We start from the raw sequence: 15925 nt of genomic DNA, 5'->3' as shown, positions 1-15925 counted from the left end.
TCCGTGCGAAATTGCATCTGCGATCACATTAGCGTCCATCTCTGAATCAAGCCCTGTCACCGTCCCAATATGAGGACATTCACATGGATTAAATATGGTAATTGTTATTAGTATATAGGTTATTCTTAAAAGTTAATGCACTAAGGTCAACTACTGCTGAAATATACATTGTAATGTTAATGAATTCCCACTTTGTTAGTGATAGCTGCATGCAGTGAAAAAGCAAAATATTATTCATAAAATAACGTCTCATGTGAACTGTGAGCAGTGGCATAACTAGGGCAGGGCGAGCGGGGTGCGTGCCCTGGGTGCCGTTGGACCGGCAGCGCGGGGGGGCGCCGCCGGCCACGGTACCGTCCCGCCCGCCTAGTTAGCCAGTGTAGCGCCGACCGCAATGAGTGTGGTCAGCGCTACACATTTACACAGGACCGGCGCTAGTCTTCCAGCGCCGGTCCTGTGCTGCACACCTGAGCCCGTTCCCTCCCCCTGAGCGCTTGCCCAATAGCGCTAGGAGGCGGGCTCAGGCTGTGCATAACACACGCATCGCCACCAGCGATGCGTGTGTTAAACAGCAGCCAATGAGAGTCAGATAGACTCTCATTGACTGCTGCAGCACCCACTGCAAGAGCCGGACTTCCGTCCGGCTCCTGCAGTGGGTAATGGGACAGACGTCATGATGTCTGTCCCATAATGCTGAGCGCGCCAGCCGGGGAGGACTGGCGGGCGGCGGGAGCGGTGTCGCGGACCGGAGCAGCAGCAGCGTGGATTCAAGTAAGTATATTTTTCTATATATTTTTTTTTTAACCTATCTGCACTACTGGGGGCACAATGGGGGAGGGGGGTGGCTACTACTGGGGGGACCTCTACTGGGGGTGGGGGCACAATGGGGGTGGGGTGGCTGCTACTGGGGGCAACATTATTGGGAGGACCTCTACTGGGGGGGGGCTACTACTGGGGGTACTTAATCGGGAGGGGGAACCTCTACTGGGGACTACTACTTGGGGGGAACTACCACTGGGGGCATTATAAAAGGGGCCTACTACTAGAGGCACTGTACTCGGGGGACCACTACTGGGGGCAATAATAGGAAGGGCCACTACAGGGGGCACTGGATAGGGGGGATCACTACTGGGTGCCTGCATAAGGGGACCACTACTGGGAAAACTGCATGGGGGGGACTACTGCTGGGGGCACTATATAAAGGGCACTGCATAGGGGGGGGGGACTACTACTGGGGGCACTATATAAAGGGCACTGCATAAGGGGATACCGCTACTTGGCGCACTGCATTGTGGGGACTGCTACTGGGGGCACTGCATAAGGGGGAACACTACATGGGGCACTGCATTTGGGGGGGCCACTAGTGGGGGTACTGAGTAAGGGGAACTAATTGGGGGCTGTATAAGGGGGACCACTACTGGGGATACTGTATAAAGGGCACTACTATGGGCCTGCATAAGAGTGACCACAACTGCATACTGGGGGTACTGTATAAGGGGTACTACTGGGGTTAAGGTGCATATGGATAGGAATGTTCAGTGTGAAAATAAAGGGGTGTGTCATGTTGACTGCCGGCAGCGATTGGTTGGGGACACACTGAGGATTTTCACATGTCCGTGAGTCACAGCGTGTCCTAAAGGACCTGAACATTTTTAAAATCTGTGTCCCGCACTCACATAGTGCGTAAAAACGCGCTATAGCGCGTGTTTTGCGATCCTTGCTTGATAAGTGCCAACTCAAAGCTGTTTGGTTGCTATGGGCAACCTTACTGGTCCGCTTCACTGCTTGATACATCTCCACCTGAAACTGTCTTACTAGCTGAAGTCATTAAATAAATAACTACATTAGCCAGGCATTGGTGCTACATGGTTTTCCACGGTGTATCACATTAGCGTTGCACATGCTGTGCTTGTACCACCTTAACCTGTAAGTCTGTAGTAAAACAAATGTAATATAATACACTAAAATGTAAACTGCAAAGCTGAAGGCCAGGCAGCATAAGCATAGCAATGGTAACAGCGCATAGGCGCCCAAATAGGTTGCTCGCCTCCACCCAACATTTCAGAGAGGCGCCAATCAATGACTCAGGGCACACTGAGTGCACTGCTGGGAGCATGTGACTTGGAACAAAAGGTCAGAGAAGTATGTGCTGAGCTCTGATTGGTGTGGAGTTTATCTCATGCTTTTCTGACCCATGTAAAAGATCAGCAGAAGCCTCATGGGAGGGATTCATATGAGCGAAGTAACAGTACCTGCTGGGTTTGTATAACCTTTGCTGAATGCTGAGGAAGAATGGAGCCCCTTGTAATTAACAGAAGCACTGAGGTATTTACTATGTTGGATACACATATACACTGTCACAAGCGTGGAATTTAGGAGCTGTGTTCCCGGACTGGGCCTTGGATCTGTGTTACTTGGCGCAGGCGCTCGCTGGAGGAGACTTGGCTTAATGAAGTTTCTCCGCATGAGAGGGTGCAGCGAACTGACAGGAGTTTGAGGAATGCGGCAGTAACGTGGTAGCTAGGAAGCTACGTGGAGCGGCTGGATAGCCGTGGGTAGACGTTGGTAGCTGAGTGGCTACGTGGAGCGGCTGGATAGCCGTGGGTAGACGTTGGTAGCTGAGTGGCTACGTGGAGCGGCTGGATAGCCGTGGGTAGACGTTGGTAGCTGAGTGGCTACGTGGAGCGGCTGGATAGCCGTGGGTAGACGTTGGTAGCTGAGTGGCTACGTGGAGCGGCTGGATAGCCGTGGGTAGACGTTGGTAGCTGAGTGGCTACGTGGAGCGGCTGGATAGCCGTGGGTAGACGTTGGTAGCTGAGTGGCTACGTGGAGCGGCTGGATAGCCGTGGGTAGACGTTGGTAGCTGAGTGGCTACGTGGAGCGGCTGGATAGCCGTGGGTAGACGTTGGTAGCTGAGTGGCTACGTGGAGCGGCTGGATAGCCGTGGGTAGACGTTGGTAGCTGAGTGGCTACCTGGAGCGGCTGGATAGCCGTGGGTAGACGTTGGTAGCTGAGTGGCTACGTGGAGCGTCTGGAGCGCAGTGGGAAGGCTTGCTTAGCTAAACTAAGAAACTAGTTGCACTGGCAACTTGTGTGAGCATTGGGGATCCTTTTATAGTGGACACTGGGAGCTGACAGGCTGAGAGAGAAGGAGAAGGCTCCTCATTGGTGGTAGTGGGGTCACATGGGCAATCCAAGATGGCCGCGCCCATGGACCGGAGGACAGCGCTTCCTGGAGGTAGTCAGCGGGGACCAGCGGTCAGCAGGAGCCGGCGTGGGAGCAGCAAAGCAGCGGGACCCTCCAGAGGACAACAGCGGAGACTGCCTTGGGAGAAGAGAAAGGAGCGTACAGCGCGGGAGCCGGAAGACAGCGCGGGTCACGCCCGCACAGGTAAGCGACGGGGTCTGATTCTGGGGTCTCCAGGCCGGCGTGTGACATACACCTGTATGTGACATGTCTGACTTTTTAGAGGATAAAGTTTAGGGAAATTGAGTTTGCGTATTTGTTTATTTTTGACAATATTTGCCAACTCACAATACATACTATTGTCACCTCCTATAGTATTAGGACTAAACAAAACCAACTTAAATGTGCAGCTATTTATATCCTACTGAAATGATTATTTTTTTTTTTGTACAAGAACGTTTTCTGTTGTTGGATTTTGATCATTATAATGTGAAGTCTGAGCATGACTTTCTCTTCTGGATGTAACCAGCCCAGCATAGTGTGTGTAGTGGTTTCTGATAATAATTTCCATGTGTGGCATGAGTGCAATGTGTACTGCATCTATTGTTCTAAACGTAATGCATTATTAGAATAGATACCGATGCGGTATTAGACAGGCGCTGGAATGAATGGTTCAACCAAGCAGTTACTGTAAAAAGCAATAGTCACTCCCTAGCAAGTATTACGTTTGGCATTTTACGTTTGTAATTGGAACCAGGTGCTAATTAGCAGCCATTTTTAGAGGGGTATAAAAACTACCATCTGTACACAAATTGGACACCTTTGAAAAAGCTGCACCTTGATGCAGCGAAACGTGTCCGAAATACCAGGTCACCCAACTTTTATTCTTTACTGGATCTATCTATTTTTGGACTTTTACCGACTAGCCTGAACCAGCCCTTGAGACCAAAAAGGACGAAACCAAACTGGGAGCAAGCAGACACTGTCAGCACTCTAGGGGAATTGGCCTCCTGTGATGGACCAGGTGCTGCTGACTGAGACACTGGCAGCAGAAACTGAGGAGGCTTCAAATAGCTCTTCCTCATAGAAAAATACAAAAACAGCAAAAGAGTTGATGATGAAGAATACGAGGTTTTATTAGTATCACAGCACTGGTTAGAATGGTGCATACTAGTCAATGTAGGATAAAAGTCCAGAACGTAGAGATAGGAGATGCCAAATATGTCCAGGTCAGGGAAGTGACTTTAGCATACAAATCCTTGATGGTGGTATTGTAATTGGAGTAGAACGACTGGTACCAATGTACGAGCACTGCAACAAGCCGAACACTTATACCCCTTTTCCACCTAAATTCCGGGTCTGACCCGGAGTTGGAACAAAGTTCCTATCCGGATCAGACCCGGAATTTTGCCGGCGCCGACTCGGGATATTCCTGAGCCAGCGCCGCTCACACCGCAGTCGGGTCTGCATAGACCCGGCTTTTGCGGAGTGAAAGTGGTCGCTTGGAAATTACGTCATCTCCAAGCGCCACTGAAGCCGGACCAATCGGCCGGTTAGCAGCGCACTCCAGGTCATCGTGACCCGGAGTGCGCTGTTCTCACAGCAGGGTTTCACGGGCTACGCTCGTGTTAAACCGTGCTAGTTACCTGGGTTGGATTGCTGGGTCACTCGACCCGGCGATCCAACCCTCTCCCCTTTTACACCAGGGAGCTGCCCGGGTTAACCCTTCAAAAACCCGGGTTTTAGCTCCAGTGTAAAAGGGGTATTAGTCAGATGACACTGAATTTCCTCAGCTAGACGAGAAAAGGAATCCTGAGTCAGATGCACTGGGGTAGACCCAGCTAGAAGAGAATGAAATCCTAGGTCAAAAGATGCTGTGGAATATCCAGATAGACACTGCGGTAATCCTGGCTTGAAACTAGATGCGTGGACAAAGTACACAAGGATGCGTCATAACTCCTCTAGTAGTTCCCCGAGATGCGTCTTTAATGTACAAAAAGGTGCGTCTTTAGACAAGGACTGTTAGTACACTGAGATGCGTCTTTAGTCAAAGATAAAGCAGGAAAGGCATGGGAAATCCAAATACACGGGAGTATCAGGAGCCAAATACTTAGACTTGAAGAGACGTTGTACAGGCACTGAATGAACGTCCATGAAGGGTTTATATAGGCAGTGCCTGTCTCTGATTGGCAACTAATTACCAGCTGACCTGAGAAATCTGATCTGACTGGGAGATCCAGAATCACATCATGACTGTAGCAAGATGGCCATGCCCATGAACCAGAGTCCTCGCAGATAGGGTTGGAGGATGACTCATCACTGCACCAAGAAACGTTAGTCAACACAGTAGAGAAGATCTGAGACTAAGGGACCCACGCTCAGCGCTCGTGATCCAGAGACTGGAGGTAAGTAACGCAGCTGAGCAGGCTTTGTATCGGGACCTGGTGGTCACATTCCTGACAGACACCATCTTTGTCTTGGACTATTCCACATATGGACATCGTGCATTTGAGGACCCATCATTTTGAATTGTTATGAACATCTAAAAGGGACATCCCTCTATTGGTGACTAGGATTAATATCCAGTGGACAGTAATAAAATTTGCACACTTTGGCTCTCCCAGTGTTCACCACTGAGGTGCTGTGTATGAACAGGCGGACATTGGACTTTAAGGGTTGTGGGTGAGATCATTTGCTTTTTTATTTGTCACACCAGTACTGTGAGTTTAATTACATATACATCTGACACAATAGTATAGTGACATTTTACTATATTAAAATAAATACTTTTTATTGATTCTTTATGCCACATATGTACATTATTACCATTCCACCTATGTAATCAATGTTTAGTGCTACTATTTGTTTTTTTATTTCTATTAATGCATTATTAGTTGTCACATGAATTGCTGTATTGGAGGGATTGGGAGTCCCTATGTCTTTTATTTGGGTGGAGTCTGACATTGTAGTCACTATGGGGTAAATTTACTAAGATGGAAGTTCTATTTAAGAATTGATGTTGCCCATAGCAACCAATCAGATTCTACTTCTCATTTATCTAGCACCTTCTAGAAGATAATACCTGGAATCTGATTGGTTGCTATGGGCAACATCACTTCTTAATAGAACTCCCATCTTAGTAAATTTACCCCTATCTGTGCATGCTCATGTCTGTACATAGGGCAGCCAGATGGATGGCATTTAATATGGGTTTTTGTTTTTATTTCATCCTTGAATTTTTTCTTGTTTTATACCTTCAGAATATTTGCAGTGCTGTTTGTGTATAATACAGGAAATAGCAGGGTGCATATAGTGGGTTCGATTCTATTAGGTGCGAGTGGGGTCCTGCGAGCCGTTCTCACGGAGAACTCGCACTGCGAATTACATTTGGAATCCAATTCCAAACTTGCATTGATTTTTTTCAGAGGAAATGTGCTTTTTTATTGTACGTACCTCCCTGAGCAGATGAAAAGGTAGGAACAATCTTTATGTTAAGGTTAAAATATCAAGAGACAGTGCAGAACCTCTGGTACACCCCTCCCAATGAATAATCATGCACTTGGAAGGGGTTTAAATAGTGTAATTTAGCCAATAAAAAGATGTCAGTTTTCAGGTGAATTTTTCTGAAAAGCTCAATAATAGGTTCAATGATGTGGGACAGGTATGTGGAGGAGTAAATGATGTGGGACAGGTATGTGGAGGAGTAAATGATGTGGGACAGGTATGTGGAGGAGTAAATGATGTGGGACAGGTATGTGGAGGAGTAAATGATGTGGGACAGGTATGTGGAGGAGTAAATGATGTGGGACAGGTACGTGGAGGTGTAAATGATGTGGGACAGGTACGTGGAGGTGTAAATGATGTGGGACAGGTACGTGGAGGTGTAAATGATGTGGGACAGGTACGTTAAGTTGTAAATTATGTGGGACAGGGACGTGGAGGTGTAAATTATGTGGGACAGGGACGTGGAGGTGTAAATGATGTGGGACAGGGATGTGGAGGTGTAAATGGTGTGGGACAGGGACGTGGGAGGTGACATTCAACGATTTACGGGTGATAAAATGAAAGTATATCTTGGGACACCCCCCCCCCCCCAACCTAAAACCGTTATGGTGCCCCTATAAAAGCATCTCGTGTGGCCGCACTGGTATAATATGTGGTTTACACATATAAGTACCAGGTACCCAAACAACACTACGTGCGTTTTGCACTTAATAGTATTGCTGTTTTAAATTTTGCAGACAAAAATGCAAATAATCATCAGCTTTGAAAAAATAGAATTCTCACTGCACTTATGCAAAAAGCAAACAGATCAGTGTGCAAGAGGCTGAAAAATTATGTTGGTCATACACCTTAAAGGAAATAGTACTTGGGTCTAATGCTTGCAGAATCCAGATACATTAATGGTAATTTGTGACTAAAATTATTTTGATTAGAGTAGTTACTGGACCATTGTATAATTACAGAGCAGAAAGGTGTGTGGACTTACAGCTATTCATTGGAAAGTTCCCTTAAGCTTTTGCAGAAGGATGTAATACAGAACAGCTTCATGCACCTCATTAGCAGTCCATGAGCAGGGGTGTAATTGGGTGCTCTCAGGAGATGATGTTTATTGTTTGGCCACGGAATGATATAGTGAAGGTTGTCTCCAAGATGGAAGGCATCAGAGAAGTCCTATAGTTAGGATTACATCATGGTGATTATGAAGCACATCCTTCGCATGTACTTGGCCAGAATGAGAAGATTGTCCTGAACAGTCCTAGCCAGTTGTTGTTTCTCTTTATAGATAGATTGCACTTCCAGACTCGTAAAACAAAGCCCCAATCCTCACATTATGTAACATCTGCTTCTAAATTCAGCAAGAATGACTCTTACCGCCTGTACCTAGAGTAGAGATTACCTCTGTTGATTTCTAGCTTTATTGTGGTTTCACAACATCTGTAGCCCACTATAGCCCACCCATGCTAGTTTAGTAAGACAGTTACTTCACTAGTGAGAGAGAAATTCCTAGCAGTAACAGAAATGAATAGGCAGGAGCAAGAAGTGAGAGATGGAAGGAGTGAGTGAGAGGAGCAGGGGCTGAAAGACGCAGGGGAGGAGGAAGCAGGCAGTGAGAGGTGCAAGGGGTAAGTAAGAGAGAGAGAGAGACAGGTGATCAGACACAAAGCAGACCATGTGGGAGTAAGAGGGTTACCTAGGATGAAGATATGGGTACATGAGTAGAGTGACAGACAAAGGAAACAGACGAGAGAAAGCAGAAAGGACACATGGAAGACATAAAAGATAGATGAACTAACCCTGAGGAAACATAAGAGAGAGATACTGTAGGAACATGTGAGGCATTAAGGAAATGTATAGCCTTACATCATATAATATGTTTTATATGCTACTACATAGTGCTAAAAGCATCTAAAATGAATCTCATAATATCAAAATCCCTAAAGCTTCCAGGCGCTGGGGTGACCCCTGGCCATTCGATTCAAATTTCCATATCCCCACTTCGATCACTGCGTACATCCATATGTGTGTCATAAACAAATAATGCATTTCCATACTGTGCATGCATACCTCAGTGTGTCCTTATGTTCATTTCAGTATATCTTGGACTTGTAGCCCCCTATAGTTTGATGCTGAGAGGAGAGAGATGGGATAAAATAATAATAAAATATTAAACTGGTCATAGGGTAAGTGGCGGGGGGGTGTGTGTGCAAAAAATGGGGTTTCTGCTTCAGGGTCCATGGGGGTCCACAGGGAGACAATGGGTGGGACTTGGGGGACTGGACACCAGCAGTAAAGCTTTTCAATCCCAGGTTGGTCTGGTCCTTCCCCCCCCTATACCCCGCCCACAGCCTGAGGGCAACTCAGTTTTGTTGGTGTCCGGCATGAGGTGGATCACCGTTTTAACAGGAAGCTGCTATTAAGAAGCCCAAGCTTATTTTTATGATTTAATATTCGTTTCATTTATTCTAATGAGCAGCAGCACGAGACAGACCTTTGGATGTCTGCACTGCTGCTCCATCACCCCTCTGTGGCGCCTTGACACCAGCCCTCGGTGGGGCTCTGAGGGGGACCTAGCTAGCGAGGCACCCCGGACCCCAGACTGCAGACGGGACTCAAGAGGCAGGTAAGGCAGATCCCTGCTCTCGGGGACCCACATGTATGCTCAGTCTTACCTCCGGTCTTAGGAGACAGACCGGAGGCACTGATGTGGACACTGGGTCGTCCGGGTCTCCACTAGACCACCAGGGAATTACAAGCACTGGTGCAGGGCATGTGTAAGGCCAGGGGACCCAGTGGTTAATGTCAGCAAAGGGGAGAAGGCGCTCTCCCTGCGGCCCCTCCCCCAGCTCAGGGCACCATTCCACTGCGGTCTTGCTGCTCTTCCTTCACCCTCCGTCCGGCTGAGACTCACGGCAGCCATTTTCTGAATTCAGATCACCGGGAACGCTGCGTCAAGTCTCCCTGTATACCTCTCTCAAGGGCCAGGTTATACAGCGCTATAGCTTACCAGCCACTGCGGTCTGTGTAGTTGATTTTAGTATTTGGAATTAAAAGGGTAGTTCCTAATTCTAGTCTGAATTAAAGAGCTTCTTGAGTGTTCTCAATTTGTTCAAAAATATATGTAAAAAATGGAAAACAACGGTGGTTGCGGAATGCAACGTAGAGCCTGTCAATATTGTCCGTGAGTACCTCCAGATCGATGTGTATTATTGGGGGAAACAAATATAACAAGCCTCCATAGTGCAAATCAGTATACCCAATGCAAGGTCCTGTAATGTCAAGTAACCTATACACCTATATCCTATGAGAACAAACTTCTTTTACATTATTACACAATATTGTGGTTTCCATATTTTACCTATATCTCTGAACAAACTGAGAACACTATCAAGAGGCTCTTTAATTCAGAATAGATCACAGACCGCGCCAGAACTACCGTTTTAATTCCAAATACTTCTCCAGAGGGGCCCTGTTGAAAAGCTCCGACTGTTCCTGGCTGCACATCTGGGTCTATCATCGGATCTCTAAGGGAACTAGGCGCCAGTCACATGCACTCTTAGGGGTAAATTTACTAAGAATCGAGTTTGGGAGAGTTTGCAATCTCTGAAGAGTTTGGGCATTTTTTTCCACTCGCAAATTTACTAATGTTAAACTCGGGAGAGAGATCTCCTTTACTACAGGAAAATACTGGAGAGTAGCAAACTCTCTTCAATTCACCATCGGCTATACTCGAGAACCTTTTCACTAGTGAAGATAGGATTCGGGAATTTACCAAGCAGAGAGTTTCTAAACTCTCATGAGATGGGACAACTCTCCTGTAAAAATTTAGGAAATAAATTCACCTGCCCGTGATCTGCGAGTTTGGCAGAATATGCATTACTGTGATCCATGTATGTTTCTACCTGTAAATAGAAAAAAAAAGGGTTCATTTTTATTTCAAAACTACGTGAGGTCCCCCCAAAGCCTAACCAGCCTCAGACTTTTCACTGTCCTGGTACCTAAAACAAAACAAAACAAGTAGGATTCCACTGTAATTTAGGTACCAGCACCAGGCTGCAGGGCCAGTCCTGGTTTTAATTATAGGGGGAAAAAAAATTGCGTAGAGGTCCCCCTATTTTTAAAACCAGCACCGGACCGAAAATGGCCAAGCTGTAATGCCACAGCCCGGACACCCTATTACTGGGGCTCCGTGGCCAAAGCATTATCTGCCCAAGCCACTCAGGCTAAGCCCGGGGATCTCAGAGGAAGTGGGTCCCACCCAAGAAGGGGTTCCCCCCCGAAACCCCAGGCTTGGTCTGAATCCCGGGGCTCTTCCCCGCACCCCTGGACTGTAAAGTGAAAAATATAAGTAAACTAATGTATTTTACAGTGGGACTACAGGTGCCAGCATGCCTGCCCTTTGGCACTTGTGGAACTACAAGTGCCAGCATGTGGCCGGCACCCGTACCCCCACTGTATAATAAATAGTTAAATAAAGACACCACACACACCGTGCCTAGTAAAACTTTATTCCATACACCTACCCACTCATACTTACCTGCTTCCAGATGTTTCTTTCCCCTTCTCCAAGTAGAATCCACGGCAGGAGCTGAAAAAAAGAGTCTATACTCCTCTAGATCCTGGCGCTGGTCTCTGTAGCATCCAGGGTCTTGTTAAAACAATAAAACGACTTACCTGAACCAGGGCGTACATGTGTAAGTATATACTGTTGCATATACTTACACGATGCGAAATGACAGATGACCGAAGTCAGCTGTAATTTCTCACGGGCCGTGAGCCAATCAGCGGCCGCTCATTTGCTGGGACCCACGTGGAACTAAGATTTCAACCAAGGATCAAGATAGTTATCCGCCACTAGTGCTGCCTGCATACAAAATAGTAACATATTAATATTAGGTGGGTGAAACTGCTAAGTATTGGGCATGGATGTTGTGATACTACCATAAATCTGAGGACTGCTCAGTTTCAGTGATCAAGTACTACCAACAGGTCATGTTTTGTGGATTTCTCTAATCATGCACTGGTGGGATTAATCTATTTTGTGTTGAAGTATGGAGTGCGCTCCTGCATAGTCTCCATAATACTCCTCTAAGGAAGCATTTGCACTTAATAAGTTGACCACCAGGTAAGTCTGAGCATTTGCATTGCCTTCTTGTTACGGTGTTTGAGCACCACAGTGGGGCATGGCCGTTTTCTTCTTAGCTCCAGAGAGACCCTGCAATTATCCTCCGAGATACCTGCTACAGACCATACTGCTACCCTGTAATAAATATATATACACAGTACTGTGCAAAAGTTTTAGGCAGGTATGGAAAAAATTAAGCAAAGTAAGAATGCTTTCAAAAATAGAAGTGTTAAAAATAAACTATTATCAGTTAATAAAATGTAAAGTGAATGAACAGAAGATAAATCTCAATCAAATCAATATTTGGTGTGCACACCCTTTGCCTTCAAAACAGCATCAATTCTTTTAGGTACACTTGCACAAAGTCAGGGATTTTGTAGAATTATAGTCAGTGTATGATTAACCAATCATACCAAACAAGTGATAATGATCATCATTTTCATATGTAGGCTCCCTGCTTATTACAGCTGGACAGGCAGTCCCAGGGGGAGGTGTTTTCTCCCCCTGGGACTGCTAGTCTGGACTGCAATTAGGGGAGTGGCTTCCAATTGGAAGTGCTCTCTCTGCTGCTATAATGGCAGCCCTATCTGGCTTCTAGGGGATGCAGCCAATGCAGTCCCTAGAAACCTGTACACGTCAGACAGGCAGACCTCCTGTGAAATAGAGGTAGGAGCCGCTGCTGGTTACAGTGTGTTTTGAATGGTGTATTTTATATAATTAGCTGTTATATTTACTTAGTACAGCTGGACATAATGATGCTATCATCAGTTGGCCTTAAATAATGTTTGGTGGTGAAAGTATTTTATGCCCTTGCTGTTGCTGCTATGACAATGAAAATGTGAATAGATTTTTATTTCATCTGCTTTAAGTCTGGTGAGTGCCTTCAATGCAATTGTGGAATAGCTTAAAAATTAATATATGAAGAACAGCTCAGCAAATGCTGATAATGCGTGTGCTCTGCATACACACACAATGGTTTTGATTAATCCTATATAATTGGTCCTGTTGCCTTCCACAATGGGGTCAGTGAGACAGCTATACAGTCAGGTGCATAAATATTGGGACATTGACAGAATTTTCACATTTTGGCCTCTATTCACCACCACAATGGCTTTGAAATGAAACAAACAAGATGTGCTTTAACTGCAGACTTTCAGATTTAATTTGAGGGTAATTACATCCAAATCGAGTGAACGGTGTAGGAATTACAACAGTTTCTGTATGTGCCTCCCACTTTTTAAGGGGCCAAAAGTAATGAGACTATCAACTCAAAAGCTATTTCATGGACAGGTGTGGGCTATTCCCTCATTATTTCATTATCAATTAAGCAGGTAAAAGGTCTGGAGTTGATTCTAGCTGTGACATTTGCATTTGGAATCAGTTGCTGTCGACTCTCAATATGAGATCCAAAGAGCTGTCACTATCAGTGACGCAAGCCATCATTAGGCTGAAAAATCAAAACAAACCCAACAGAGAGATAGCAAAAACATTAGGTGTGGCCAAATCAACTGTTTGGAACATTCGTAAAAAGAAAGAATGCACCGGAGAGCTCAGCAACACCAGAAGACCACGGAAAACAACTGTGGTGGATGACAGAAGAATTATTTCCCTGGTGAAGAAAAACCCCTTCACAACAGTTGGCCAAATCAAGAACACTCTCCCGCAGGTAGGTGTATATGTGTCAAAGTCAACAATCAAGAGAAGACTTCACAAGAGTGAATATAGAGGGTTCACCACAAGATGTAAACCATTGGTGAGCCACAAAAGCAGGAAGACCAGATTAGAGTTTGCCAAACAACATCTAAAAAAGCCATTACAGTTCTGGAACAACATCCTATGGACAGATGAGACAAAGATCAACTTGTACCAGAGTGATGGGAAGAGAAGAGTATAGAGAAGGAAAGGAACTGCTCATGATCCAAAACATACCACCTCATCAGTGAAGCATGGTGGTGGTAGTGTCATGGCGTGGGCATGTATGGCTGCCAATGGAACTGGTTCCCTTGTATTTATTGATGATGTGACTGCTGACAAAAGCAGCAGAATGAATTCTGAAGTGTTTCGGGCAATATTATATGCTCATATTCAGTTAAATGCTTCAGAACTCATTGGACGGCGCTTCACAGTGCAGATGGACAATGACTCGAAGCATACTGCAAAAGCAACCAAAGAGTTTTTTAAGGCCAAAAAGTGGAATGTTATGCAATGGCCAAGTCAATCCCCTGACCTGAATCCGATTGAGCATGCATTTCACTTGATGAAGACAAAACTGAAGGGAAAATGCCCCAAGAACAAGCAGGAACTGAAGACATTTGCAGCAGAGGCCTGGCAGAGCATCACCAGGGATGAAACCCAGCGTCTGGTGATGTCTATGCGTTCCAGACTTCAGGATGTAATTGCCTGCAAAGGATTTGCAACAAAGTATTAAAAAAATGAAAGTTTAGATTTAGGATTGTTTAGTTTGTCCCATTACTTTTGGCCCCTTACAAAGTGGGAGACACATATAGAAACCGTTGTAATTCCTACACCGTTCACCTGATTTGGATGTAATTACCCTCAAATTAAATCTGAAAGTCTGCAGTTAAAGCACATCTTGTTTGTTTCATTTCAAAGTCATTGTTGTGGTGAATAGAGGCCAAAATATGAAAATTCTGTCAATGTCCCAATATTTATGCACCTGACTGTATGTGAAGAAGTCGCTGATGCCTGCAAGTCACAGGCTATTACATTTACCCCTTAGAGGCTGCTGTAGAGCGAGTACTGTGTTTCTCTATGTAGCCTATTTAGCGTGAATTCACACTGCGTATGCCACCACGTGCGCCTGCAAGATTGGCATTATTCTGCTAGCCGCAAATGGGCGGTTTATGCATTTGTCAGCTGGTATTTAGCACTTTCTTGTTTTGTATGCTGGGAGATGTTTCTGTTGTATTACAGAGTTTGTTACACATAAATTAGTTTACAACATAAGTGACGCATAAGTTTCTGTAACATCTCAACCTCTGTATATGGGCAGAATTGTGCTATTTTTTCTGGAACTTTTTCAATTGAAAATTATAAGAAATCCACCTTTTTTTAACGTATTGCCAACTGCCTGTTGCACAGATTACATAACTGATGGTGCAAGGATGATTTGGATCCATGTGCAAGATACTTAAAAATTATGTGTTACCTTACAGGAAATGTTAGTTGGGTCTAATGCTTGTAGAATCCAGATACATTAATGGTAATTTGTGACTGAAATTATTTTGATTAGAATAGTTACTGAACTTGTCAGTTAATCTGTGATTGTTTTTTTATTTTATATTTTTCTTGGAAGGTATAAAGATGGGAATGATCACATTGGTGAACACAGAGATGATGAGAAGGAGCTTGTCGCACAAAGTCCTATCGCGTCGGTGTCTTTTGGAGCTTGTAGGGATTTTGTCTTCCGGCACAGAGATTCACGGTGTGCAAGTCCTGTTCGTCACATAGAGCATGTGAAGGTGGAACTGGCGCACGGCAGCTTGCTTATGATGAATTTCCCAACCAATGTTTATTGGTATCACAGCCTCCCAGTGAGGAGAAAAGTGATTGCCCCCAGGGTTAATTTAACTTTCCGCAAAATTGTGCCACAAAGCCAGAAATGAACAGGACATTTATGGTGGATCAATTACGCCACGTGATATAATAGCCATAAGCCATTTGCAGCGAGATCCATATTACAGGTCATCTTTAAACACAAGGTGGGTGTGGCCCTGTTATAATATATTTAAGTAGAGGATTTTCCTTCCATCTAACCTGTTTGCAAGCAGTTGTGGAGATTGTACTTTGGAAATTGGAAATAAATTGTTGGAAAGTGGTGTAATAAATGTTTAATAGTATTTTAACTTTTTGAGAGGTACTTGCATTACAGAACTCCATTTTACAGTTACATTAAATCCAGCCAGAATGTGTAATGTTGTGTAATGTTGCACCTTTCTTCCTTAGCCACAGGGTACACTGGAACTCAGTACCGTGGGGTATAGACGGGGTGTAGAGAGGAGCCGTCACTCCCTGGTGTAAAAGGGGAGAGGGTTGGATCGAGTGACCCGGCAATCCAACCCAGGTAAACAGCAGGGTTTAACACAGGCGTC

General features: G+C 45.2%; 1 protein-coding gene across 2 annotated transcripts in view; it reads left to right on the top strand.

Annotated features, from left to right (window-relative positions):
- The window catches only part of ALKBH2 (alkB homolog 2, alpha-ketoglutarate dependent dioxygenase), a 22213-nt gene extending 6288 nt beyond the window's left edge, over nucleotides 1-15925 (top strand). For both annotated transcript variants that reach the window (XM_088457255.1, XM_088457254.1), the window contains exon 4: nucleotides 15130-15925. In XM_088457255.1, the coding sequence (XP_088313381.1) occupies nucleotides 15130-15439 (310 nt within the window). In that variant the 3' untranslated portion in view covers nucleotides 15440-15925. The remainder of the gene's footprint in view (nucleotides 1-15129) is intronic.

The sequence above is a fragment of the Taudactylus pleione genome, unplaced genomic scaffold (assembly GCF_031769625.1).
Source record: "Taudactylus pleione unplaced genomic scaffold, aTauple2 ptg000749l, whole genome shotgun sequence".
Taxonomy (NCBI): Eukaryota; Metazoa; Chordata; class Amphibia; order Anura; family Myobatrachidae; genus Taudactylus; species Taudactylus pleione.
This window is presented reverse-complemented; position numbering and strand designations above follow the sequence as displayed.